Here is a 27,252-nt window from a genome sequence, read left to right as displayed (position 1 = left end):
TCGGCTGTCCCACCAAATTATCCAAATTCAGACAGACAACCAGGTTGCCATGTATTACATCAACAAACAGGGGGGCACCGGATCTCGCCCCCTGTGTCAGGAAGCCGTCAGCATGTGGCTGTGGGCGCGCCGTCACGGCATGTTGCTCCAAGCCACGTATCTGGCAGGCGTAAACAACAGTCTGGCCGACAGGTTGAGCAGGATTATGCAACCTCACAAGTGGTCGCTCAACTCCAGAGTAGTGCGCTGGATCTTCCAAGTGTGGGGCACCCCCTTGGTAGATCTCTTTGCATCTCGAGCCAACCACAAGGTCCCTCAGTTCTGTTCCAGACTTCAGGCCCACGGCCGACTGGCATCGGATGCCTTCCTCCTGAATTGGGGGGAAGGCCTGCTGTATGCTTATCCTCCCATACCTCTGGTGGGGAAGACTTTGTTGAAACTCAAGCAAGACCGAGGCACCATGATTCTGATTGCTCCCTTTTGGCCGCGTCAGATCTGGTTCCCTCTCCTTCTGGAGTTGTCCTCCGAAGAACCGTGGAGATTGGAGTGTTTTCCGACCCTCATCACACAGGACGAAGGGGCACTTCTGCATCCCAACCTCCAGTCTCTGGCTCTCACGGTCTGGATGTTGAGAGCGTAGACTTTGCCTCTTTGGGTCTGTCGGAGGGTGTCTCCCATGTCTTGCTTGCTTCCAGAAAAGATTCCACTAAGAGGAGTTACTTCTTTTTATGGAGGAGGTTTGCCGTCTGGTGTGACAGCAAGGCCTTAGATCCTCGCTCATGTCCTACACAGACCCTGCTTGAATACCTTCTGCACTTGTCTGAGTCTGGTCTCAAGACCAACTCTGTAAGGGTTCACCTTAGTGCGATCAGTGCATACCATTACCGTGTGGAAGGTAAGCCGATCTCAGGACAGCCTTTAGTTGTTCGCTTCATGAGAGGTTTGCTTTTGTCAAAGCCCCCTGTCAAGCCTCCTACAGTGTCATGGGATCTCAATGTCGTTCTCACCCAGCTGATGAAACCTCCTTTTGAGCCACTGAATTCCTGCCATCTGAAGTACTTGACCTGGAAGGTCATTTTCTTGGTGGCAGTTACTTCAGCTCGTAGAGTCAGTGAGCTTCAGGCCCTTGTCCCAGGCCCCTTACACCAGATTTCATCATAATAGAGTAGTCCTCCGCACTCACCCTAAGTTCTTGCCGAAGGTTTTGTCGGAGTTCCATCTGAACCAGTCAATTGTCTTGCCAACATTCTTTCCCCGTCCTCATTCCTGCCCTGCTGAACGTCAGCTGCACACATTGGACTGCAAAAGAGCATTGGCCTTCTATCTGGAGCGGACACAGCCCATCAGACAGTCCGCCCAATTGTTTGTTTCTTTTGATCCCAACAGGAGGGGAGTGGCTGTGGGGAAACGCACCATATCCAATTGGCTAGCAGATTGCATTTCCTTCACTTACGCCCAGGCTGGGCTGGCTCTTGAGGGTCATGTCACGGCTCATAATGTTAGAGCCATGGCAGCGTCGGTAGCCCACTTGAAGTCAGCCACTATTGAAGAGATTTGCAAAGCTGTGACGTGGTCTTCTGTCCACACATTCACATCTCATTACTGCCTGCAGCAGGATACCCGACGCGACAGTCGGTTCGGGCAGTCAGTGCTTCAGAATCTGTTCGGGGTTTAGAATCCAACTCCACCCCCCTAGGCCCATGTTTGTTCTGTTCCAGGCTGCACTCTCAGTTAGTTGGTAAATTTTTTAGGTCAATCTCAGTTATGTCCTCGCCGTTGCGAGGCCCAATTGACCATGGTTGTTGTTTTGAGTGAGCCTGGGGGCTAGGGATACCCCATCAGTGAGAACAAGCAGCCTGCTTGTCCTCTGAGAAAGCGAATGCTACATACCTGTAGAAGGTATTCTCCGAGGACAGCAGGCTGATTGTTCTCACAAACCCGCCCGCCTCCCCTTTGGAGTTGTGTCTTCCCTTCTCTTTGTCTTGCTACATATGAGACTGGCCGGCACGAGCCTGTTCGGGCGGGAAGACGGCCGCGCGAGGGCTAGCAAAGGACTTTGCTAGAAAGTGTTCCGATTGGAGGGGCTGCCGTGGACGTCACCCATCAGTGAGAACAATCAGCCTGCTGTCCTCGGAGAATACTTTCTACAGGTATGTAGCATTCGCTGTATTTGAGACTCCGGCTGCCTTCACGGAAGTTTGCACCACGATTCATCGGACCCTTCACTGTCCAGTCCCGAATAGGCACGGTTACTTCCCGCCTGCACCTGCCAAGGACCCTGCGAATACATAATGCCTTTCATGCCTCTTTGTTAAAACCCTTTCTGAGATCCAAGTGGCATCCCCAGCAGGAAAGACAGAACGTCCCGGAGTCAGAACCGGGAAATTGGTGCAAACCAAGTGGCAGAGGGGAAAGTTATTCTACCTGTTGTCTTGGAAACATTTCGGTCCTGAGGACAATTCATGAGAACCAGCCACCAATGTACATGCTCCGGAGTTGATACAAGAATTCCACTCGCGTCATCCTTGCAAACCAGGACCGAGAAGGAGGAGGGGGGCTTCCGGGGGGGGGGATACTGTCGCGTCCCTCACCGTCGTGGCGCCACTCCCGCAGAGGTCGTTCTCCATGGCGGTGGCGCGGATTCCTGGCCCTGTTGCATCGCACCATTGGGCGGCTTGTCCTGCCCCTGCTCCCGATCGCCGGCCATTCCCCTGCACCGGCCGGGGAAGATGGCGCCGGCGTTCCCTAGCGGGCTTCACATCCGGGTGCGGCGCTTGGGGATCTGTGCCAAGTCTAGCAGTTCTGGATTGGCTGAGGCAGCGGGGCTCCTCCGCCCGCCGGCGAGCCTATCCCGAAGTCGCTACATTGATGACGAACCCTTGGATCCCCGCGTCTCCGCATCTCTACCAGCTGATGTACAGTTCCTTAATGAGGAGGGCTACTTAAGAGGCAGCGTTCCTCGTTATCCTTGCTTCGGCTCCTACTCACTGAGGACTCGTGCTTCTGTGCATGGTATCTTGACTCCGCTTCTGACCTGACCTGACTTCTGCTGGTTCCTGACAACTCTCTGCTCGCTGCCTGCCCTGACTTCTGCTGGTTCCTAACAACTCTGTGCTCGCTGCCTGCCCTGACTTCTGCTGGTTCCTGTCCTCTCGCTGCCTGTAGCCTGGCCCAGCCTCCTGAACTTTGTCTCTTTGTGACCAGTCCGCCAACCCCTGTGGTTTCCGGAAGTCTTGTTGGCCGCCCGCACCTGGGGGCTCAATCCCTGGGGAACGGCGGTCTCTGCAGGTGAAGACTTGGGGTTGTTCGGCTGTCCTTTGGAGGGCTGGTGTCTACCGTCACTTCATCCCTTCAGCGGGACCTAAGGGCTCACAAGACACCCAGTTGACCAATGTTCATTGTTTTGAGTGATCCTGGTTGCTAGGGATACCCCACATGTGAGAACGAGCAGCCTGCTTGTCCTCGGAGAAAGCGAAGATACTTACCTGTAGCAGGTATTCTCCGAGGACAGCAGGCTGATTGTTCTCACAAACCCGCCCACCTCCCTTTTTGGAGTTGTTTGTTTGCTTCTATGCTTTTTGATTAAACTGAAGTAGCACGCTGACGCGACGGGGGAAGTTGTCCGCGCATGAGTGGTGCGCGTGGCTCTCACGCTAGAAGACTCTAGCAAAACTTTATATTTATTTTGCTGGCAAAATGCCGATTCCTGGGCCGACGTGGACGTCAACCCACATGTGAGAACAATCAGCCTGCTGTCCTCGGAGAATACCTGCTACAGGTAAGTATCTTCGCTTTATCCCCTTCTTATTCAGACCATTCCTCATGCCTCTTATATCTCATCCTCCTACAAACTTGCGCTGGGTGGAGACGATCCAACCATTTGCAAATAAGAACATATCACTTCTAAAGCCACACCTAGAACCTGTCCTTTCTCTTATTCTACACAGGTAACATTTTAGAAACCGCTCCTATCTTCTACCACATCAATAATGTCTTTTGTTTATATCCTCTAGATCAGCTACTCCCACAAGAAAGAAAGAGAGAAAAGAATCAACATAAAGATTCTGTCAAAATAGAACAAATCCAAAGACAATCAGAAAATGTCTATGAGAATATTTTCCAGGATCCTAAGAGGAAAAATGCAAAGAAGGATCACCAGGAATCCGAAGAGAAAAGAGACACTACAGGGTACTTGCTGGATGGAGTCACGAAGTGTGAGAGAAGTTACAGGGAGCGCTCTAACATCAATGGATACCAGACAGAAAGATCCTTCCAAAGTACTAATAGTGATCACAGGGCTTTTTACCTTGAGAAGGGAGAAGAGAAAAAAAAAGGCCAGCAAGAATTTGCATGTACTTCATCTAACAGGTCTATTGATTTTATATCTCCTCATGGTCCAAAGAACTTCCCCTGGTTTTCAAAGCTCCGATTACAGAACAGCAGTCACTCACAAGTCAAAAGAGAGAATCTAGTTCCATGGATAGAGTCTAATAAAAGCTTAATTGTGCTTTCAGCTCAAAAAATACACTGGAAGACCCAAACTGAAGCGGAACAGTTTATATGTAGTGAGTGTAAGAAAAACTTCACTGAGCTTTCAGCACTAAAAAAACACCAAATGAGCCACTGTGGAGAGAAACCATTTATATGTACAGAGTGTAATAAAAGCTTCACTCAGTTTTCTGCTGTAAAAGGACACGAAATGATCCCTACAGGAGAGAAATCATTTACATGTTCTGACTGTAATAAAAACCTCTCTCAGCTTTCAGTGCTAAAAGAGCAGCAAATGATGCATGCGGCGAAGAAACGATTTGCATGTGCTGAGTGTAATAAAAGCTTCAGATACCTCTCGGAGCTGAAAAGTCACCAAATGATCCACACCGGAGAGAAACCGTTTACATGTGCTCAGTGTAATAAAAGGTTCTCTCACCCTTCATACCTAAAAAGGCACCAAATGATGCATGTGGGGAAGAAACCATTTACATGTGCTGAGTGTAATAAAACCTTCAGACGGGTGTCGGGGCTGAAAAGTCACCAAGTGATCCATACCAGAGAGAAACCATTTACATGTGCTGAGTGTAATAAAAGCTTCTCTCACCTTTCAACGCTAAAAAGGCACCAATTGATCCATACAGGAAAGAAACCATTTGTATGTATTGAGTGTAATAAATGCTTCCCTCAGCTGTCAAGGCTAAAACATCACCAAATGATGCATGCAGGAAATAAACCATTTACATGTACTGAGTGTAATAAAAGGTTTTCTCACCCTTCATGCCTAAAAAGACACCAGATGATGCATGTGGGAGAAAAACCATTTACATGTACTGAGTGTAATAAAAGCTTCGTTCAGCTTTCAACACTAAAGAGTCACCAACTGATCCATACGGGAGAGAAACCATTTACATGTGCTGAATGTAATAAAAGCTTCAGAGAGCTCTCGGGGCTGAAAAGGCACCAAATGATCCATACAGGAGAGAAACCATTTACATGTGCTGAGTGTAATAAAAGCTTCTCTGTGCTTTCAAGGCTAAAAAGGCACCAAATAATGCATATGAGAGAGAAAACATTCAAACAAAATACATATAGAAAACAACACAATCCAAAAGAATCTTCTACAGAGAACAAATAGGCATGGATTGCAAAGACACAAATAAATTATACAAACTAATAAACAACTTACTTAACACCAAAACTGTAACTACACCGAATGCAAACCTCCCACATGCAAACAAACTTGCCAAATACTTTGAAGAAAAAATTATCAATCTACGCAAGAATCTGCATCAGGAAAATATTAATCCAGAAACCTTCATAAACAAACTAGATCCGAACCCAAGGGAATACCCGGCAGACTGTTTTTGGAATAACTTCACTCATCTAAGCACCGAAATAATAGCTCGCGCACTCAGAAAATGCTCCTCCACCCACTGCCAACTAGACACCTGCCCCAACTATATAGTGACCCCCCCCCCCCAATCAGTACGTCACAGAACTCACAGACCACCTTAATTTATCTGTTCAAAAAAGGCCCATTCCCACAGGACAGAGGAAATATCCTACTAACTCCCATCCCAAAAGACACCAACAAAAAAGCAGAAGACACCTCGAATTACAGACCAATAGCATCCATACCCCTAACAACCAAATTGACAGAAGGCATAGTCACCAAGCAATTAACAGAATAACTCACTGATTTCAACATACTGCACGAATCTCAATCTGGCTTCAGACCTCACAACAGTACAGAAACAATTCTAACCACACTCCTGACCAGATAGAAGCAGGAAATAGCAAGGGGTAAAAACATCCTCCTACTCCAATTTGACCTATCAAGCGCATTCGATATGGTCAACCACCACATACTACTGAGAATGCTCGACAAGATAGGAATTACGGGAAAAGTATTCTACTGGATCGAGGGATTTCTGACATCCAGAATATGCCAAGTCAAATCAAACTCAGATATAATGTGGAGTACCACAAGGATCACCACTCTCACCTATATTATTGAACCTAATATGACACCACTGGCTAAATCTCTATCCAAACAAGGCCTCAATCCATTTCTCTATGCAGATGACATCACCATCGTCGGGGCACAAGGACGCAGAATGCCACTCGGTTCACTAATCTGGTAAGGCCTCGCAGCACCATATGTCACCTGCCTCCCTCCCCATCAGACTCTGGCTTGGCAGTCTCTGTAGCGGGTGCTTGTGCTTCGCATTCCAAACAACTGTCCTCTAGATCAATCCAGCAATGTTTGGCTGATATTTGGGCGGAAATTAAAACGTCCAAGAAAGAAATTTTGGATAGAATGGACGCCCTTAGTGTCGATCATAGGGAGCTGGGGAGGGGGGCGAGTGGAAGATCTGGAGTCATGTGTAGTGGAACATTCTGAGCAGCTAACTCAGTCTGATTCTCGTCTTGCATGGCTTGTGGATCAACTAGATGACTTACATTGCAAAATGGACCATTTGGAAAACAGAGGATGCAGAAAGAATTTAAGATTTCATGGTGTCCATGAATCGGGTGAATCGGAGAACATTTACACCATTATCCATCCTCTCTGTGAGCAGTTGCTGGGAGAGAGTAGTGGCATGGAGTCCATTATGCTAGAGAGAGCACATCGGGTTTTGGGAAAGGCAATTGGTAATCAGCCCAGAGACACTGTTGTTCGCTTTGCTATGTTCACTGACAAAGAGCTTCTCCTCCAAAGAGCTCGGCAGGTTTCTAACCTGAAGTTCAATGAAGCCAGGTTGACTGTCTTTCAAGATCTTTCTCAGTTCACACTGTACCAGAGGCGCATCATGAAACCAGTTTTGGATATTTTAACCAAAGAAAAAATCTCGTACTGCTGGGCCTTTCCATTTGCTCTCTGTTTCACCATCCAGGGAAGATCATACAGACCTCGTCATCTGGAAGAGGCATGGAAGTTTCTGTTGGAAACGGGCATTATGAATTCCCTGATGCCTAAGGTGTTAGTAGCTCCAGCTACGAGAGCGAAATTTCAATAGTGGCAGAGGGTCTCTCTGAAAAAACAAGAAAACTCCTCCGCCTGTGTGACTGTCTCATTCCTTTTGAAATTTCCACTCTGTGTCTTTGCTTTATGGAACATTTAATAGACTTGCGAGACTTTAAACAGTCTGGTTAAATATGGATATGTTTTAACTTTACTCTCTCCTGTGTTTTCCATCTCCCCTCCCTTTCTCCTCCCCCCCCCCCTTTTTTTTCCCACAATACGCTGCAAATGTATGAATGTTGAGAGGTCAAATGTGTGGTTATGAGGGAGGGAGGTTGAGTGAGTGTGGGGAGGGTCTGGGTGGTGTATTTGGTGCTTTGTGTTAGTTCCTTGAATTCCCATTCAGGGGTCCTTGTGGATGCCTGTTTGGTGGTGGAAGGGGATTGGGGTTGGGTGGGTTATAGGAAGGTCAATATGGGCTTGGATATGCATTGTTTGGATAAGGTATGGGGATGGGGCAGGGAGGGTTCTAGGGGGGATCTGGCATTGTGAAATGCCCCCTGAAGTAAGGTCCCAAGATTTACTTCTCTGGTTGGTTTCACAGACCCATTATGTATGCTAACCTAAAAGTCTTAACTTATAAAGTCAAGGGGCTGATCTCCCCTCAGAAGCGTCAAAAATTGTTTAAAGAACTTTTGCAATACAATCCTCAGTTGGTGTTCTTGCAGGAGACCCACTTCAAGAGAGAACACAAGCGATTTCTCGCTATCCTCATATGTACTGTGCCTCCGCAGGTAATGGCCCTAAGAAATGTGGAGTTGCAACTTTGCTTCATTCCTCTCTTCAGGTACAAGTTGAACAAATAAAGAGAGACTCAGCGGGTCGATTCTTATTTTTGAGTTTACATATTGACTGCATGGTGGTAACATTACCTTCTGTATACGCTCCTAATGAATTCCAGGAGAGTTTTTTTCGCACACTGCACTTAAGATTTCCTTCTCTTCATGCTTGTCGCCTTATCGTGGGAGGGGACTTTAACACTACTGTCCACCCAGCTATTGACAAGTCCAGGTCTCCTGTGGCCAACGACTATAAGATCTCTAGGGCTTTTGTTGACCTAGTTAGGGACCTGGGGGTGTGTGACCCTTGACGGTTGCTCCACCCCAGGGTCCGAGATTACACTTTCTATTCCCATTCTCATGAGTCTTATTCTCGAATTGATTATGTACTAGTGGATACTCATTGAGTGGAGGAGTGGTCTAGTGGTTAGGGTGGTGGACTCTGGTCCTGGGGAACAGAGGAACTGAGTTCGATTCCCACTTCAGGCACAGCTCCTTGTGACTCTGGGCAAGTCATTTAACCCTCCATTGCCCCAGGTACAAATAAGTACCTGTATATGTAAGCCGCATTGAGCCTGCCATGAGTGGGAAAGCGCGGGGTACAAATGTAACTAAAATAAAATGAAATTTAGCAGAGAGGGGCATTGAGTCTGCAATAGGGTCCATCACGATTTCTGATCACACCCCTGTTCGGCCAACTCTCCCCTCTATCTGTGAAAGTGATAAGGATAGGAGATGGTCTCTGAACACTACCCTGTTAAAAGATAATGAGATTGTAGCTGGATATCGAAATATTGTCAGAGATTACATGAAAGATAATTATGCACTCGGTCTCTTCTTTGGGAGTAGTATGGGAAGCGTTAAGCTACTCGAGGTTATTTCCTTCAAAAAGCCAGTTATAAAGCGCGTGTTCAGCGAGCTCAGGTGTCTAAATGCTTATCTCAGCTACGGAGCTTAGAAGAACATAAAAAATCTGGGTCCTCCGCCGTTTTCAGGGAGCTACAGGCCACACGTCTGCATTTAGACGGTATTTATTCTGATCAGCTTCAGTTTGTAACTCACTATAACCACCTAAACCACTATGTTCACAGCAACACACTGGGTCACTTGCTGGTACTCAGGTTGAGGCAACAGAGAGTACATCATAATGTTCTCAAAGTTGATGACGATAGAGGTTCTTTTCTAACCATATCTAAAAGTATCCGTCAACGTTTTCAAGACTTCTTTCAATCCTTATTTACAGCTGATCCATCTATCTTGCCTGGCGCCATCGACGACTGTCTAGCGGCACAAACACTTTCTGCCTTATCTCCAGCTCAAGTATCCCTTCTAGAAAGTCCTGTTACTGACGATGATGTCCGCAGGGTTATAAAAAACTTCCAATAAGTAAATCCCCTGGGCTCGACGATCTCCCAAATGAGTTTTTTTTAAAATATCTTTATTGAGTCAGAGACAAAAAAAACAATGTCAAGAACAGAGCAAAACACACTGCTGCATCGCGACCATAGTTACAGAAAATTGGCATTCAAACAACTGCCCACTCTATATAAACATCGCAAAAACTAGTGTAAAAGTTCAACATAGGACATATTCACCCCTGACTTAGTGTTTTGTCTTTAAGGGGAAAAAAAAAAACATCTCCCCCCCCCCCCCCCCCCCCCACTCTCCAACCAATGCTACTGCACTGGACACCTCCTTCTAAGAACTGTCACACTGAAGGCAAAAACATTCTCCCACTTACTCCCATTAACTGACTGTAGGTGCTATTACACTTCGTCAGACTCTGATGCTCTAGCGAAGGCACATCAGAGATTCTACCCCACAAATCTCTGTATTGTCGTTGCTCTACAGATGTAGAAAACCTAAGAGAGGTGAGCACCCAACTGGCCATCTCTTTCACAACTCCCAGCCAAACAGCCAACGTGGGAGGAGTGCTGTCCACCCACGACTTCAGAATGCATTTCTTAACAAGCATAGTGGCAACTAGAATGAACTTGCACTGCGCCTCCCCCAACCCCTGCTGTCTAAGGGGGGCTGTACTACCCAGAAATACCACCGAGTAAGACCATTCAAATGTACATTGTAAAATGCTTTCTATGCCCTGCAAAGCGCCTGTCCAAAGCTCTGACAATGTGGGGCACTCCAAGAAAGAATGTAGACACCTGCTGACAAGCGCATCGCATTTAACACATACATCATCAACCCACAATCCCATTACTTTCCCCTTTTGCCTAGTAATGTGTACCCTGTGCAAAACGCGAAATTGGATATCCTGCAATGTGGCATTGGGCATCACAGCATGGATCTCCCCCCCCCCCCCCCAGGGACTCCACTGTCACAGGGTCACCTGTATCCCTACTCCATACTTCCGCTAACTGCTGTAGATATGAAGGCTTCTTATTGGCCCTGACCAACTGGTACCATTGTGATAGCTTATTTAAAATAGCAGGGAGCTGTAAAAATAAAGAGTCCAATTGCATGAAAGCCATGTGCCCTCCACGCTGCCTCTCGGTGGCTAAAACGTAATCCCTCAACTGCAGAAATGCAAAAAATTGAGAGTTCGGGACATTCCATGCATGCCTGACTTGCTCAAAGGAAGGGAAATGCTCTCCTCCCAGCTGCCTAAAACAGCCTATATACCTGCACCCACTTTCCCCCCACCTTTTGAAAACGGATGCCCCCAGTCCAGCCGGAAAATCTATATTACCTGTTACAGTTAAGAACGGTCCCACCCCTTTTTGGGCACCACCTAAGTCTCTCCACCATCTCCAAGCACTCCGCAGCGCCATCATATAAGGGTTTCTCCTAGCCTCTCCCAATCTTTGAACACTGCTGGACTCTAATACAGCAAAGGGATCTTATGGCCCACACCAACTTTCCCAAAAACCAATCGGCAAAAAGAACTCTGTCCCCGAATGAATCTCATGGATCCACAGCATGAGCTCTGCTACATTATAAGCCCGTAGGTCAGGCAACTGAAGCCCCCCTGTGCCCTAACTAAAGACAGTTTAACAAAGGAAATTCTGGGCCGTTTTGCATGCCAAATGAAAGATGTAATTATACTTCAGTACTGAATTTCCTCCCGCCTACGCACCACAATGGCACCATCTGTACAGGGTATAACTACTTTGGCAACAAAACCATCTTCACTAAAGCTACCCTTCCCATGAACCTAACTGGTAGATCCATCCACCTCCGACATAACCTCTTAACCTCCTCCAGTCTATCCACAACATTCTTCCTATAGACCCAATTCATATCCGCACTAAGATACACCCCTAGATACTTGATGCCGACCTTAGCCCAAGTCAGTGGGAAATTGGCTAATTTAGCACTAATACAGGGATTTCTTATTGACAATGCCTCCGATTTACCGACGTTTATGCAAAGCCTGGAAAAAGCTCCAAACTCTTTAATAATGTTCATCACCAAAGGGACACTAAGAGAAGCATTATCAAGCAGCAATAACATGTCATCTGCGAACAGATTAATACGATATTCTTTACCACCCACACACACCCCTTTCAGGTTGGAATCCTGCCGTATTCTAGCTGCTAACGGCTCAAGAGTGAGAACAAATAAAAGAGGCGACAGCGGGTACCCCTGCCTAGTACCTCCCCACAAGGGAAGCGCATTCATTAACGAGTCATTTATGATAATTTGAGCCATAAGGTTGCTATATAGCGCCCTGATCCAGTCCAGAAACTCCCCCTCAATCCCATAACGCTGCAGGACCCAAAACAGGTACTCCCACACTACTTTATCAAAGGCCTTTTCCGCATCGAGACTTGCCAAGATCTTATCTCCCTCCTTCCGGCTCCCCTCAAGCAGTGTTCAGCACACCTTCAGGACATTAGCAGAGGCATACCTCCCTGACACAAAACCCACTTGGTCACTGTGGACAAGGTGGGGCATCAAAGTGCCCAGCCTAGCCGCCAACACTGCTGCCATGATCTTTACATCCTGGTTCAGCAGTGAAATTGGCCGATACGAGCCCACCATTTCTGCATCCTTGGGTAATGTATACATGATTCAGAGACGGCCCCCATATTGTTCGATTCGCGCACTTCCACACACATGGCGGCAAACTGTTGTACTATTTGATCTTGCAGAATCTTGTAAAACTCTGTGCCCAAGCCGTCCAGACTTGGAGCCTTGGCCAACTTCAACTGCTTAATAATGCGTTGTACCTCTCTTCCCTGCACCGGTGCATTGAGTCTCGCCACTTGTTCTTTTGTCAAGGAGGGTAGCCGTAAACCTTTGAAGAAAGCAGTGCAACAACTCTCCGAGAACGAACCCTTATTATACAGTGAAGAGTAAAAATGGACAAACTCTTGCTGAATCTCCTCCTTCCCCGAATACGTCCCCCCCCTTAGCATCTCTTATCTTACTGATAAAGCTTTTCCCAGATCTTTGCCTAACCAAGGATGCTAGCAGCTTGCCTGTCTTGTTACCCCACCGATGTAGACGATTCTTATAGAGTCTAATATCATACAGATCCCTGGCATCCAGTACTACCTGCACTTGCTTCCTAATCACGTTATACTCCTTCCTAGGTATTTGAGACGGGGCGAGGACGAGAAGTCTCCGAGCTTCCTTTAGCTTGGCAATCAAGCTCTTAATCTCTGACTCTTGTTTTTTATTTAAAGCCGCTGTGTACGCCATGATCTTACCATGTAACACTGCCTTGGCTGCCTCCCAAAATATCCTATCATTTACAGGCTGGGCCTTGTTTTCCGCTATGTAGTCCATCCAAGCCTGCCTCAAATATTTGCAAAACGCACAATCCTGGTACAAAGCAGGGTTCACGCGCCACCGAAAATGACCTGTTTGCTCCCCCCGTGAGCGTGAGCTGAAATATCTGGCTCTCCAATTCCCGTGCTCTTGGTTATTTTCACCAAAGACTGGGACAAAAGGACATAATCAAGGCGTGCATGGACTTCATGGGGATGAGAAAAAAAAGTGTAGTCCTACTCCTCTAAGTGGAGAAGTCTCCAAATATCGATCACTCCCAGTTCAGTTGACAAAAATGTACCCCTTTCCCCTAGTGCCCTTTTCCAGGTTGTTTTGGGGGCCGGTAGTCTATGAGTGGATCACTAGTGATGTTAAAATCGCCTCCTACAATACATGGATATTCATCAAATGTAACCAATTTAGCAGCAAGGAGGGCAAAAAATTTATGAGAATAAATATTGGGCGCATATATACTGCACAAAGCCACTTTGCCCCTTGCAGGACACCTGCCACTATCACAAAGTGGCCCTCTGGGTCCTGATACAGCCTGTGCATTTCAAATGCTACATTTTTCTTTATTAATATGGTCACTCCCCTCTGTCTATTATTATAAGAGGCAAAATATATTTCACCTACCCATTCATGTTTTAATTTAAGGTGCTCTGCGTTCCCTAAGTGTGTTTCTTGGAGTAACGCTATGTCAGTATGCTGTCTCCTTAGAGCCTGCAATACCTTGAATCTCTTTACTGGGGAATGTATTTCATCTACATTTAGAGAGACAATTTTTAGATTAGCCATCCGGGGGTAACAATAGAGGTCTAGAAGATATAACATTTAAAAACCTTACAGAACCCAGAGGGCCTCCCAGCCGAGCCCCCCAGGCTGACCTATCACCAGTGGGTTGTCTCTCTCTGATTTCCCCTCCCCCCCCGCCGCACCAGTAGTCAGCTCTCTTTGTATATTCTTTCTAAATGTAGAGCTGTAAAATGTAGAGAAGCCTACGTCATCTATTAGCTTCATTATTGTATTAATCCATTAGGAACCGACTCCTGAAGATGCTCGAGTAGCAATTCCCAAAAGAAATCCTCTTCTCCGGGAGAAAGAGAAAAAAAAAAACTTCAAAAACCACTTAGTATCAAACTTCGTGCTTTCAGTGACAGAGATTGTATATAGGGTTTCCAGATCTCCAAGAACCGCGCTCTCCCCTTTGGGGAGGGTCCCACCACCCTTCTCTCGTGCCGTAAGAGATCATACAGCCGATTCCTCCATTCCCAGTAATCCGGAGGAGACACATCTAGCTACCTGTTCATAATCAATTTCTTCCCCAATATGCAGGCCTTACGTATGAGTTGTTTTTGCCCTCTTTGTTGGAGGACAAAAAGTTCATATTTATCTAGGAGGATCCCCATGGGGGTAATGTTAATCCGGGACCGCACTAGACCACTCAGATAGGTAAATATCCCCTCCCAGTATGCTTTTGTGCAGGGGCATTCCCAGAGACAATGAAATAATGTACCCTCTTTCTGCTGACACTTAGAGCAGAGCGGGTCCGACACCCCTCCCATTTTAAATACCTGAGATTTGGACATATAGGTTCTGTGCAAAGTTCTGTATTGACATTCTCTAAGCTGAGCATTGACCGAAAGCCCAGGAATCCAGGATACTAATTTGGTATAGTCTATCTCCAGATTAGATCTCTGCAAATCCACCGCCCAACAGGCTGTTATGGTTGTCATATCTTTCTTCTGCCCCATTGTCCATAAAATCTTATGGAGTCCTGATACCGATAACCTTTCTCCTGGCATTGCCTTGAAAAACTCCCTGATTTTCCTTCCGTGCCCACTACCCAGCTTCTCCTGGCTCAAGGACTGGACATAGTGCTTCAGTTGATGATATGCAAACTCATGTTTAAGATCTATGCCCACTCCCAGAGCCCCCAAACTTAACAGGCTTCCCTTCGACCCCAGGACATGTTCCACTCTCGTGATTCCGAGGGCTGCCCAACTACGGAATACTTTATTGTCAGAGCCTAGCGAAAACATGGGGTTACCCTGTAACGGCAGTAGGTCAGAGACATCTGCCTCCATACCCCAATATCTGTTTAAATCTCTCCAGACTTCCCGCAAGGGTCTTAACAACAAGCTACCGTTCAAGTTACTCGGCACTCCTCGTCGCGATGCATGGAGCAGGAAATATAAATGGAACAATGCAAAAAAGTCTTGTTCCAACTTCCGGGGCGTGTAATCCCGTCTGTCCAGCAACCAATCCCCTAAATACCTCAGAAGACATGCCTGATTATATCGTTTAATATCTGGGATTCCCATGCCCCCCACCCTCCACGGGCCCACCATCAACTTCATCGGCATCTTAGACTTTTTCCCCAGCCAGATGAAACGCCTCAGATGCTTATAAAATTGTGTTATATCATTATTACGCAGGCGTAATAGGAGCACCTGAAGTACATATAGCCAGCGAGGGAATTCAGCCATACTAAACAGCTGAGCTCGTCCATGCATCGTGAGTGGCAAAACTGCCCATTTACGCAACCTCTCTTTCATTTGATCTAATAACCTGGTGAAATTTAGGGAATAAAAAGCCGAGGTTTTCATGGCTATCTTCACACCCAGGTAGGTAAAATCCTGCGTGGCCCATTTTAAAGGGAATCTCTCCCCCCATTCCGCCTTCACTCTATCTTGAGCCGTCAGAGCCAGATATTTAGTAAAATTAATTTGAAACCCTGCAAAATCCCTGTATTCCCGGAACAATTCTAATAGTGCTTCTAAAGATTTCTTAGGGTTTGTAAGATGCACCAAGATATCATCCGCGAAAGCTGACACCTTAAACTCCAACGAACCCCAGGTCACTCCTGTCACCTCCGGGTGTGATTCTATCTCTCTAATCAGTGGGTCCAACGTGAGGACAAACAATAAGGGCGAGAGTGGGCATCCCTGTCGCACTCCCCTTCTAATCGGAAATGTCTCTGATCTTTCACTATTGATCCACATAAACGCCTTGGGACTCAAATACAGGGCCTTTACCGCCTCACTGAAAAAACCTCCGATACCTACCTTATGCAATACCGCAAACATGAAACGCCAAACCACTCGGTCGAACGCCTTCTCTGCGTCGAAGCTTACAAGCAGAGAAGGCCATTTCTGTTCCTCCACTCTCTCCAGAGATGCTATAAGCACCCTCACATTACTCACCACTGACCTGCCCTTCACAAATCCTACCTGTGGGGGTGCCACCAAATCTGGAAGCACCCCGGCCAACCGGGTGCCCAAGATTTTTGCATACAGCTTGGCATCACAGTTTAACAAAGAAATTGGTCTATACGACCCCAACTCCTCCGAGTTCTTGCCTGACTTCAACAAAACAATAATTTTAGCACTTGGACTCCCTTTTGGAATACTCTGACTCCAACTGCCAGGAGTAGACTGTTAAACTTCTAGCTATTGCCCTGTACCCTGCGTTATTATGTTCATCTGAAGTCATAGCAAGGGGAAAAAAAGGGGGGGGGGTGGGAGGGGAAAGGAGAGAGAAGGTTAAGTTCTATTTGTTGGGGTAGAAGTACTATGTGTTAGTTTAGCCACATGGGGGGAAAATATCAGACGTTCATACATGATGATGTTAACTTTTTTTCTTAAGTTTTGAATAAAAATGATTGAAACATAACAATAATTTTAGCAATGCTAAATGTTTCCGGCACCGGCCCCTGATTGGCCATCAAGTTAAACAGGCTGATCAAAGGGGTTGTCACTTGGTCTTGTAATAATTTATAGAATGCCGTGCTAAATCCGTCTGGGCCTGGCACTTTATGGATATCACTTTGTTGCATCGCCAAAATCAACTCCCCCTTCCACAATTGGAGCGTTAAGAAGTTTCTCTTGCTTCACCGATATTTTTGGAAGGGTAACATTATCCAAAAACAGTGTACTTTCAGACATTATTTCTGCAGGCTCCTTATACAAACCCCAAAAGTACTGCTGAAAACCCTCTACAATGTCCTGCGACCCCCTCAGCATTCTTCCACTTAAGTCTCGTACTTGCAGTATTCTAGCAGGGCCTCCTTTCCCCCACGCCAATCGACCTAACAAGGCCCCTGCGTTGGTGCCATATCTAAATAACTGGTGTTTATAGTACAATATGGATTTTTGCGCCCTTTCATGCAGGAGTTCATTCAATTCCCTCTGGGTGGCTAAGTATGACTGTTTCTGTTCTCCTGTCGGAGATATTCCATATTTAATCCTATGAAACCTCACCTCTTTTTCCAATCTCATTATCTCTTTGTCCCTCCTTTTCCTCACCCAGGCCCTATAGGCGATGATTTCTCCTCTCAGGACTGCTTTAGCCGTTTCCCAATATAGCCCGGGCTGTTCTTTATGTTTCCTATTATTAAACTCAAAGTCCTGCCACTTTCCTTTGCACAAATTCCCGAAATTTCACATCCCTGTACAGCTCAAACGGAAAGTTCCAACTTCTTTGTGATGACCTCCCCACTGCAAGCTCCAACTTTATCCATATAAAAGAATCTCACTCACTCCTATCTCTGCTTCTAATGTTTTGGAGAATATATGGCTTGAGATGAACAAGTAATCTATGCAGGACATGGTTGAGTGAGCCCTCTATAGATGTGTGTAATCCCTGCACATGGGATGTAGAATTCTCCACACATCTATCAAATTCAAGGTGGAGCATAGAAACGGAAGTCCCCTCAAGTAATGGCTGTTCCCAGGACCCCCTGTCCCGTTTTATCTACTAATGGGTTGAATACCAGATTGAAATCACCCCCCAGAACCACATTATTCCCCTGGTAAGGGTTTAGCAATGTAATTATTTCACTATGAAATTTCTTCTCATACACATTGGGCACATAGATATTGCAGAGAACATAAAGGGTCCCTCCCAAATCCACATCCACTAAAACATATCTACCTTCTGTGCTACCTTTTACTGATTTGATGTTCATCTGTAGCCCCTTGCGGAACAGGATCAACACCCCTGCCTTCTGAATTGATGTACCATAGACTGTCCATGAAGTCCCTGGTGTTGAGGGGGACATATGGCCAGTCATCGGTAGGATTGACTAGAAGGCTTTTGTCTATAAGGTACCTTATGGCCATCTGACTCCTTATTACTGAGGGGATATTTGGACTCTTACTAGTAATCATGTCTATCATAGGGTTACCCTAAAATCTTAGATCTCTTGTAGGAATGAGAGAAGACAGGAGGTGAAGATCTATATACTTTTATTCATGCTTACCAATACAGGGCAATGCAATCAGAGACATCTATCAGTTTTCAGTACAGACCGACAAGGCTTCTGGCAGCATCTGGGTCTTCTACCAGCTCCTCCCAGATTTTGCCCTCTCTTTTATACTATTCTGGTTGTATTCAAACCAATGGCTTTCCATAGGCTTCAGTGTTAAAGCTGTTTATCACTTTTCTTAGCTAACCACAAGATACTCACAGGAAAGACTCCCTCCCCTCTAGGACAGCTGCTTCCCCTTTTTACTTCCCTATTTTCTTGCACCTGGCATTATCTTCAGATAAACAAGTTTTTTCCTAACTCAGAAGAGAATCCATTTTGTGACTGAGAGGTTCCATTTTGATTTCAAATTTCTTGACCTAACTTTTCCAATTTACCTCATTTACGCCCAGTTCTTCTGCCTTTTTCAGGTTTTAACACTAGGCCTTGCTTTTCCAGCAAGTCCTTGCTCACTTAGCCATAGGTTCTAAACCTGGCTGGTATTTTAACAGCCTGAGCTCTAGGTTTAGCCTCCCACCCTTCCGGTGGGGGTCCAATGGGGGCTCCTGGCTGTGCCATATCTCTACATTCCCCTCTTGTCACCCCATCTGTTGGGGTGACACAAAGCTCGTCGAGCTTGTCATCATCCATTCCAGAAGGTGGCAAGCTATCAAACGGGAGGGCGTGTTTTGGCCTTAGGAATTATCGATACAAAATAGGAAACTTCAGTCTCAGATATTGATATATCTTCCTAGGTGTATGGAATTCCATTTACAGTACCCTTGGGCACTCTTAATCTTGATGTCACCCCTCTTGAGACCTACTCAAACCTGTGGTAAGGAAGACTTTATAGGTGAGAAAGACTTATGGGTCCATCTATAAAACCTATCTGGCATATCCCATTGATTAAGCAAACATAATTCCATGTATAAGTATCAACCTGAACTGATTGTACAGATCTGAGAGCCTTTGCTGAAAATTCGTTAGATCTGTACGCAGCCCCTCTAATTTGCCATCTACCGTATCAAGCTTCTCCGAGATTCTTTGTAATTTTGAGTCCACGGAGGCCTCCTGTAGCTGTGATACTTCTGCGGTGATTTCTGCCGCCCAGACGGAGCTCACCGTTTCCCGGGAGGGGCCAGGATCCGCCATCTTGCCATCCCCAACTCGCCCTCGTGCTCCATTTTTGAGCTGTGTTTTGGAGGCCATAGCGATCACTGTGAGTAGCAATTTTCCACCCGCTCTCTCCGCTGTAGTTTACTACCCAGATTTTCACCACTCGCGGGTCACTAAACCGTCTTTGCGGGATGCAGGGGGCTTGATGTTATTTCAGGGGCCTCGGAGCTCCGTCCTGCAGTGTCCTTTCCCTAGCCTAGCATCACATGACCTCCTAAACTCTGATGTTAAATTATTGGCTAAAGTTCCAGCAAATAGATTGGCAAGGGTTTTGTCCGATTTGGTTCACCCAGATCAGGTCGGTTTTGTGCCTGGTATGCAGGCAACAGACAATATCTGTTGCGAAGTTAACTTACTTCACCTGGCCCATCGGGAAAATCTCTCCTTTTTTCTCCTCGGTATGGATGCTGAAAAGACATTGGACAGAGTTCATTGGCCTATTTTGGACAGAGTCTTAGAGCAATATGGGTTTGGTTCATATTTTAGAGGCTGGATTTAGGCCTTCTACATTTCCCCTAGGGCTTGTGTACGTATTAATGGAGGTAACTCCTCACTGTTTCCCCTTTCAAGGGAAACTCGCCAGGGATGTCCCTTTTCTCCAATGCTCTTTGCTTTGGTCATGGAATATTTGGCTGAGATGTTGCGTTCCAACCTTAATGTCACTGGTGTCACGGTAGGGGGTCGTGAATATAAGGTATCCTTATTTGCTGATGACATTTTACTCACACTGACTAAGCCTTTGATCTAGTTTCCTAACCTTCTTCATGTTCTCAGTGAATACTCTAAGGTTTCTGGGTTCAAGTTGATTATGCATAAGACGGAGGTTATGGCGATTAGAGTGCCTTCAAATTTACTGACATCTTTCCAAAGTAGATTCCCGTTCAGTTGGGTTTCCAAGGGGCTTAAATACCTTGGAGTTGTAATCATGCCTCTCTTTTCTGACCTGTTCACTGCTAACTACCCTCCTTTACTGAAAGATATTTATAGGGATTTGGATTTCGTAGTTTGGTCGAATTACCACTTTGAAAATGAATATTCTTCCCTGACTCATGTATCCTTTCTAGGTCCTTCCCCTTAGGTTATCTCAGAAATTTTTCTCCAGCTTACAAAGCCGCTTGAATCACTTCATTTGGCATAACAAATGCCCTCGGTTGCCTCGTTCTCTTTTATATCGAGCTCCCCGGGAAGTGGGACTGGGAGTGCTAATGTTGTCTGGTATTATCGGGCAGCTCAGGCTTGGGCAGCACTGGACTAGTACCGAGCATCCCCTCATAAGTTTTGGGTCCACCTGGAACAGGCAGCTCTGGGACCTTCTCCTCTCTGTTCGCTTATATGGATGTTTGCCCTTTAGTGCTTTTTTTAATTATTATTATTTTTATTATTTATTTATTTATTTGTTGCATTTGTATCCCACCTTATCCCACCTCTTTGCAGGCTCAAAGTGGCTTACAATACATCATGAGTAGTGGAAGAATATTGTAAATAAACATTTAGTATTACAAAGTCTTGGTCAGCATGATGATAATTAAACAAAGTTATAATATACAAGCAGATATAGTGAAACAGTTCTAAACATAGATGGGCGAGTTGTGCATATTCACATTGGTTGATCTTTGTGGTATGCTTTATTAACGAGATGGGTCTTCAGTAATATTCAGAAGTTCGTTCTTTCGTAGATCGATTTTAGGCTGCGCGGCAGTGCGTTCCATAACTGTGTGCTCAGGTAGCTAAAGTTTGACGCATGCATTAGTTTGTATTTCATTCCTTTGCAGCTGGGGAAGTGCAGATCAAGGAATGTGCGGGATGTTCTTTTGACATTCCTAGGTGGTAAGTCTGTCAGGTCTGACATGTAAGCTGGTGCGTCTCCATGGATAATTTTGTGAACTAGTGAGCATACTTTGAACATGATGCGTTCCTTAAGTGGGAGCCAGTGTAATTTTTCTCGTAAGGGCTTGGCGCTTTCAAATTTTGGTTTGCCAAATATGAGTCTAGCTGCAGTGTTCTGGGCTGTCTGGAGTTTCTTGATTATTTGTTCTTTGCAGCCGGCATATAGTGCGTTGCAATAGTCTAGATGACTGAGCACCATTGATTGTACCAGGTTGCGGAAAACACTCCTTGGGAAGAAAGGTCTTATTCTTTTTAATTTCCACATTGAGTGGAACATCTTCTTGGTTGTGTTTTTTGCGTGGTTCTCTAGTGTTAGGTGTCGATCAATGGTGACTCCAATAATTTTTAGGGTTTCTGAATAGGAAGGTTTAGAGTTGGTGTGTTAATGGCGGTAAATTCTTTCTTGTTGTGTTGGGAGGTGAGTATTAGGCACTGGGTTTTTTCTGCATTGAGTTTTAACCGTCTGCCCAGGAATGCATGATATTGAGACTTTGGTTGATGTCATTGGAAATTTCTTTTAGGTCTTGTTTGAATGGGATGTAGATCGTTACGTCATCTGCATAAATGTATGGATTAAGGTTTTGATTTGATAGTAATTTTGCCAAGGGTATCATCATCAAGTTGAATAGAGTTGGCGAGAGGGGGGATCCTTGTGGTACTCCGCATTCAGGTACCCACGCGGCTGAAATAGTCGAGTTAGATGTTACTTGGTATGATCTTGTGGTTAGGAATCCCTTGAACCAGTTGAGGACGTTGCCTCCGATTCCGAAGTATTCAAGGATGTTTAATAAAATTCCATGGTCAACCATGTCGAAAGCGCTTGACATGTTAAATTGTAAAAGTAGTATGTTCTTAACAGAATTTCCTTGGTTACAAAATACGAATGTACCCTGATGTTTCAAAGGTTACGCAGAAAAAGAGACAAGAATTTCTTAAATTGCGCCCAAAGGCTCTTCAATTGGGCGCGTTATTTTGGTTAAACTATCCTTGCAAATGTGTTATAAAATTGAATTCTGTAAAGTATATATTCTATGATTCTAAGCAATTGAACTCTTTTTTTTGGATTCTAAATTAGCTGGCTCACCTATTTCGCCACCAGGGCCTGTAATAACTTCTACGCCATAATGTTGGAACACTTGGACTTCTTGCTCTACCTTCCTTTTTCTTTCTTGAAATTGGAGCAATTTTCCTAGATTATAGTTAGTAATGCCTCCAAATATAGTGGACTAAAGATGAGTAAGGATCATATTGTGATTTATTTGGGATTGTAACAATATTTCTTATTAATATATATGACCAATGACATCGTTTCTGATTTCAAGATTTGAACTTGAATAATAATGTAAAATGTGATAAAATAAAAAAAAAGTAGTATGTTCTTACCAGATGCAATCGTTTGTTTGAATTTAGTCATGAGAGTTACTAATACTGTTTCGGTACTGTGGTTAGACCGAAATCCTGACTGGGAATCGTGAAGTATTGAAAATTTATCTAGATAGTTTGTAAGTTGCTTGGTTACCAGCCCTTCCGTTAATTTGGTTATTAGGGGAATGGATGCTACTGGTCTGTAGTTAGTTAGTTCACTGGCGCTTTTCTTTGTGAGGAACCCCTGAGGGTCAGGGAAGAAGGAATCCGGGAGAGGAGCAAGATGAGTAGGTTTCATACACGGGATTCCAACTACAAGTCCCAGTATCCTAGGGGCTGAGGAGCCACACCCCCAAGGAGGCATAAGTTTCCCAAGAGCTGGAGAAGGGAGGACTACAGTTCCCAATAACCCCTGCATAGCCCTGGGGGCAAGCAAAGGGAGCAGCAAGGGAACTACAAGTCCCAGGATTCCGAGGGAGAGGAGGAGGATTGGCTGAGAAGGAATAATCAGGAGGGAGAGGACCATCTGGGGACTATAAAGGGAGAGGAGCCCATGGAATGGGAGGTGGAAAAAGAGGTCGGCGAGGAGATCCAAGCCCAAGATGACTGGGGAAGTGAGCCCATGGAGATTGCTGCTCTAGCTCAAGTACAAGGGAAGAAGTTGAAAGGCTTCATAACAAACCTTCTTCAAGGCTGGGGAAAGCTTGGAGGAAAAGTTAAGCAGCTGTTCCACTCAAGGGGGAGAGAGATGCCGTGCTGTAAAGCAGTGAATGATTTCAGCTGTGGCCAGAAGTCAGACCCGGCTGGAGAAACAGGTAGTGACTTGAACTGTGTCCAGGAACCTGGCCATGCTGGGGGAAGCAGTGAGTGATTTGAACTATGTCCAGACGTCATGCCATGCTGGGAAAACAGTGAGTGACTTGAACTGTGTTCAGAACACTGCCATGCTGGTGAAACAGTGAGTGATTTAAAACTGTGTCCAGGAATCAGGCCATGCTGCGGAAGCAGTGAATGATTTAAACTGTATCCAGAAACTGTGGCCGGCGGGGGGAAGGAACAAGAGGTGATATATGCTGTAACCTAAAGGTTATATTACAAAACCAAAATAAGACCACACTACAAAGACACAAACAAATTGTATCAACTCGTGAACAAATTACTAGATACCACATTGGTTACCACAACCAACACAGACACCCCATCTGCAGACGAACTTGCCAAATATTTTAAAAAGAAAATTATAATCCTACGCAATACATTACCACAGGACACCACCGACATCGAAAAATTCATTGAGTGTCTGGACCCAACCCACGGTGAATACCCAGCAGACCGAATCTGGACAAACTTCGCTCTCCTTACCAATGAAATAGTCAACCACGCGATTAACAGGTTTGCCAAGACGCACTGCAAATTGGACACCTGCCCCAACTACCTGATAAAATCCGCCCTGTTTTTACTGTCCGCCCCCCAATTTTCTCCTATAAAACCAAATAAAAATCCTAAATTAAATTTAAAACCTATCCCAAAAATTAAATCAGTCCATTCTCTACTCATACCATCAAAATTAAAAATTTAACCCTTTAATGAACCCCTTTTCTGACCCCCCCCTTCCAAAACTCCCATTTAAAATAATTAAATCCCAAAACTAACCCATCAGAAAAATCCACTAAAATTCCCTAACCCCAAATCCACAAAAAAAAAAAAACAAACTAAAATTAACCCCTTAATTTTTAAAAATCCAAAACCCAATTTTCACATTTTAAAAATAAATTAGCCTCAATTTTGGACCAAACGACCCCTTACCTGAATCCTGATTTTCTCCTCTCTCGACGACCCCCACTGGTTCCGGTCCCGGACGCCGCTCAGGGATTCGGCCCCGAAGTGGCCCAACAAACCCCCGAAAGATCCCAGTGGCTCCGCCACCACAAAACGGACCCCAACTCCGCCACAACGCCCTGGAGCCCGCAACGAGATGGTGCCACCCCCCCCCCCCCCTCAGCGTCCCTCTTTCTCTCCGGAGCTCCTCTGGCCTTACAAAATCGGCCCAAAACGGGCACGAGAATGGCCCCAATTCAGCCAAAAACACCCCAACAGCCCGGGGCAACGTCGGGATGGCCAAACACGGCCCTACCAGCCCCCAAATCACACCTGCAGCGCCACTGCCTCCTGAAGTGTCTCCAGCACCAGCAGCCACTCCCAGGGGCTCCACCTCGGCTTCTGAGGCCTCCAGCAGCCTTTAAAACATCTCCCCAGGTTAAAAAAAAAATTAAATATTTCTTTTTCCCACATGTTACAGTCTCTCGCTGAAACACAAATGCAGCAGGGTGTCCAGACCCAGAGAGTCCTCTTCCCTGTGACGGCTGAAGAACCGAGGAACAGTGACATACCGTAGGAATAGGCCAAGAGAACCAAGCCCCATCGACACATCAGCAGCTGTAACAGCTCGACCGACAGCTCCCAATTGCTGGAAGTCCGAGCGTGCCTGCTAAGAAAGTCAGTCCCCATGAGAGGGACCCCTCAAAACCGCTGAAAGGCACAACAGGTGTCTCTCTGCCCCGGCCATTAACCAGTTGGGCTCCAGAGCCAGCAGACTGCTAGGAGCCCCCCCCCTAGCTAGTAGAAGAGGCTAGTGCCATAGCAATGTCCGAAAAGGCCCAAACCAAAGCATTCCTAACAGTGGGGCAAAAGTCTCCAGAGCTTAGCGCACCCCTCACAGCTCCAGAGGGCCAATGCGCCTCTACTGGAAACCAAGAGCCGTGCCAGGGGACCCCTGCAAAGGGCCCCCAGCCCAAAAAACTGTCAACCGTGGACCCCACGTCCCAAGGCAGGAGCAGGGAGGGTCTCCCTAGGGTCAACGACTGGTGAAGCCACAACCACCTCAGGTATGTCTGACTGCCAGGGGCAAAGAAGCCAGAGGCTGTAAACCTCTGAAATCGGAGACCATTAGCTGAATAGGGCCCTATAAATTGGCCACATCCGAGGGTAAGGTACCACTTCCAGGGCCACTGTCACAGACCCAAGGAGCTGCACAAAATCCCAGGATGGAAGCTGGGAACGAAGCAGAAGTGAAGAATCCAGTGCGCTAACTTAAAGTGCCATCCCTCTGTGAGACACACTCAAGCTCACAGGGAATCGAAAAGAACACCTAGATGCTCCAAGTTGGTGTGCTGGCGCCAGCCGCCCCCACTGAAATTGAACACCCAAACCAGAAAAGAAAAAACAAAACAGGAGGCGAACCATTGTTGAAGGAGCCTCTACACAGGCTTGGGAAGAGGAGGCTCGGATTAGCCAGCTGTCCAAGTGCAGGAGGAAACGAAACCTCCGTCTCTGCAGAAAGACTGCTACACGCACGACCTAGGAAAAGGTCCCCAGGCTCGTGAGGAGACCAAATGGTCGGGACCGGAATTGGAAAAGAACTGCAGAAGCAGCCCCAAGAGGGGAAGGTAATTACACCTCCCTGGCCTCAAGAGCAGAGACAACTCTCTGAACGGACAAGAGCGCAGACCTCAGGGTCACCATCCGAAAATGGACACCAGTGGACCCCTAGAGATCCCAATTGGGTTGCACTGCTCCCATCTTCCTGGGAAACTCAAATAGGAGAAGAACCGACCAGACTGCGCTCGGCGGGAGGGATGGGAACAATGGCCCGAAGGGCCAGCAGCACCTCAACTGAGCTTCTGCTCTGAGCTGCCAGAGGCCCCCCCAACAAGGAGACTGTAAGAAGAGAGGAACTACTGGAGGGGAGAACTCAACTGGAAGCCAGAATAACCAGCACCAGAGCTGAGGAAAAAGTACACAACTCATCCCGAAAGGCCTGAAGCGGCCCCCTGTAGGCCTGGAGGGACCACCCGGCCTGGCTATATTGGGATTGCCAGGAGACAGCAACCACTCACTCTGAGTGCCCTGCCGGCTCTCCGTCCCCCGGAAGAAAGATTGCCGGTCCCGAAACTGAGCCCTCTGGCCAAAGGTCTGACGACCAGACCTACACAAGGAGCTGTCATGAAACAGGGCACCTGCTGAGCCCACAAAGCAAGCAAAGGAACGTCTCCTGGAGGACGCTGGGGCCCGCTCACTCAGCTCCCAAATTGCTGAGGTCATTCCCAAAAAGAAATGCGTCTCAAAAAGGTAACCTGACCACGCAGGCCTTTGAAGTGGCAACGGCCACCCATGCCCGCAGCCAGAACTGATGCCTCACGGAGAGCGTCAAAGACATGCCTGTGGCTGAAAAACTGACAAACACAGTGGCCATCAGACAGGCTATGCCTGCCTCCATCCAGGCAGCCCGGGATTGCCCCGGGAAAAAAAGACTGCTGATGTCACTGCAAATAGGCCTGTGCCACCAAAGAGCTACAAATAGAAGCCTGCAGCTCCAAAGCAGTCACATCAAAGTGTGCTGGAAAGCCCGTTTCGGCATCCTATCTAGCAGATCCCACAAGGCAAGGCCGCCAACCACCGGGAGGGTAGTACTCTAGGTGACTGCAGACACCAAGTCCAACTTAGGTAAGGGAACATCTCCTCCTTCTGGCACCAGAGAAAAAGGATGG

The 27,252-nt window shown here is 46.4% G+C and overlaps 1 protein-coding gene across 1 annotated transcript in view; it reads left to right on the top strand.

The window, feature by feature from the left end:
• The window catches only part of LOC115459803 (zinc finger protein 271-like), a 258,826-nt gene that overhangs the window by 25,017 nt on the left and 206,557 nt on the right, over window positions 1–27,252 (top strand). Inside the window, exon 4 of the mRNA XM_030189625.1 lies at window positions 4,014–5,253. Coding sequence (XP_030045485.1) covers window positions 4,014–5,253 — 1,240 coding nt within the window. The remainder of the gene's footprint in view (window positions 1–4,013; window positions 5,254–27,252) is intronic.

The sequence above is a fragment of the Microcaecilia unicolor genome, chromosome 1 (genome assembly GCF_901765095.1).
Source record: "Microcaecilia unicolor chromosome 1, aMicUni1.1, whole genome shotgun sequence".
Taxonomy (NCBI): domain Eukaryota; kingdom Metazoa; phylum Chordata; class Amphibia; order Gymnophiona; family Siphonopidae; genus Microcaecilia; species Microcaecilia unicolor.
This window is presented reverse-complemented; position numbering and strand designations above follow the sequence as displayed.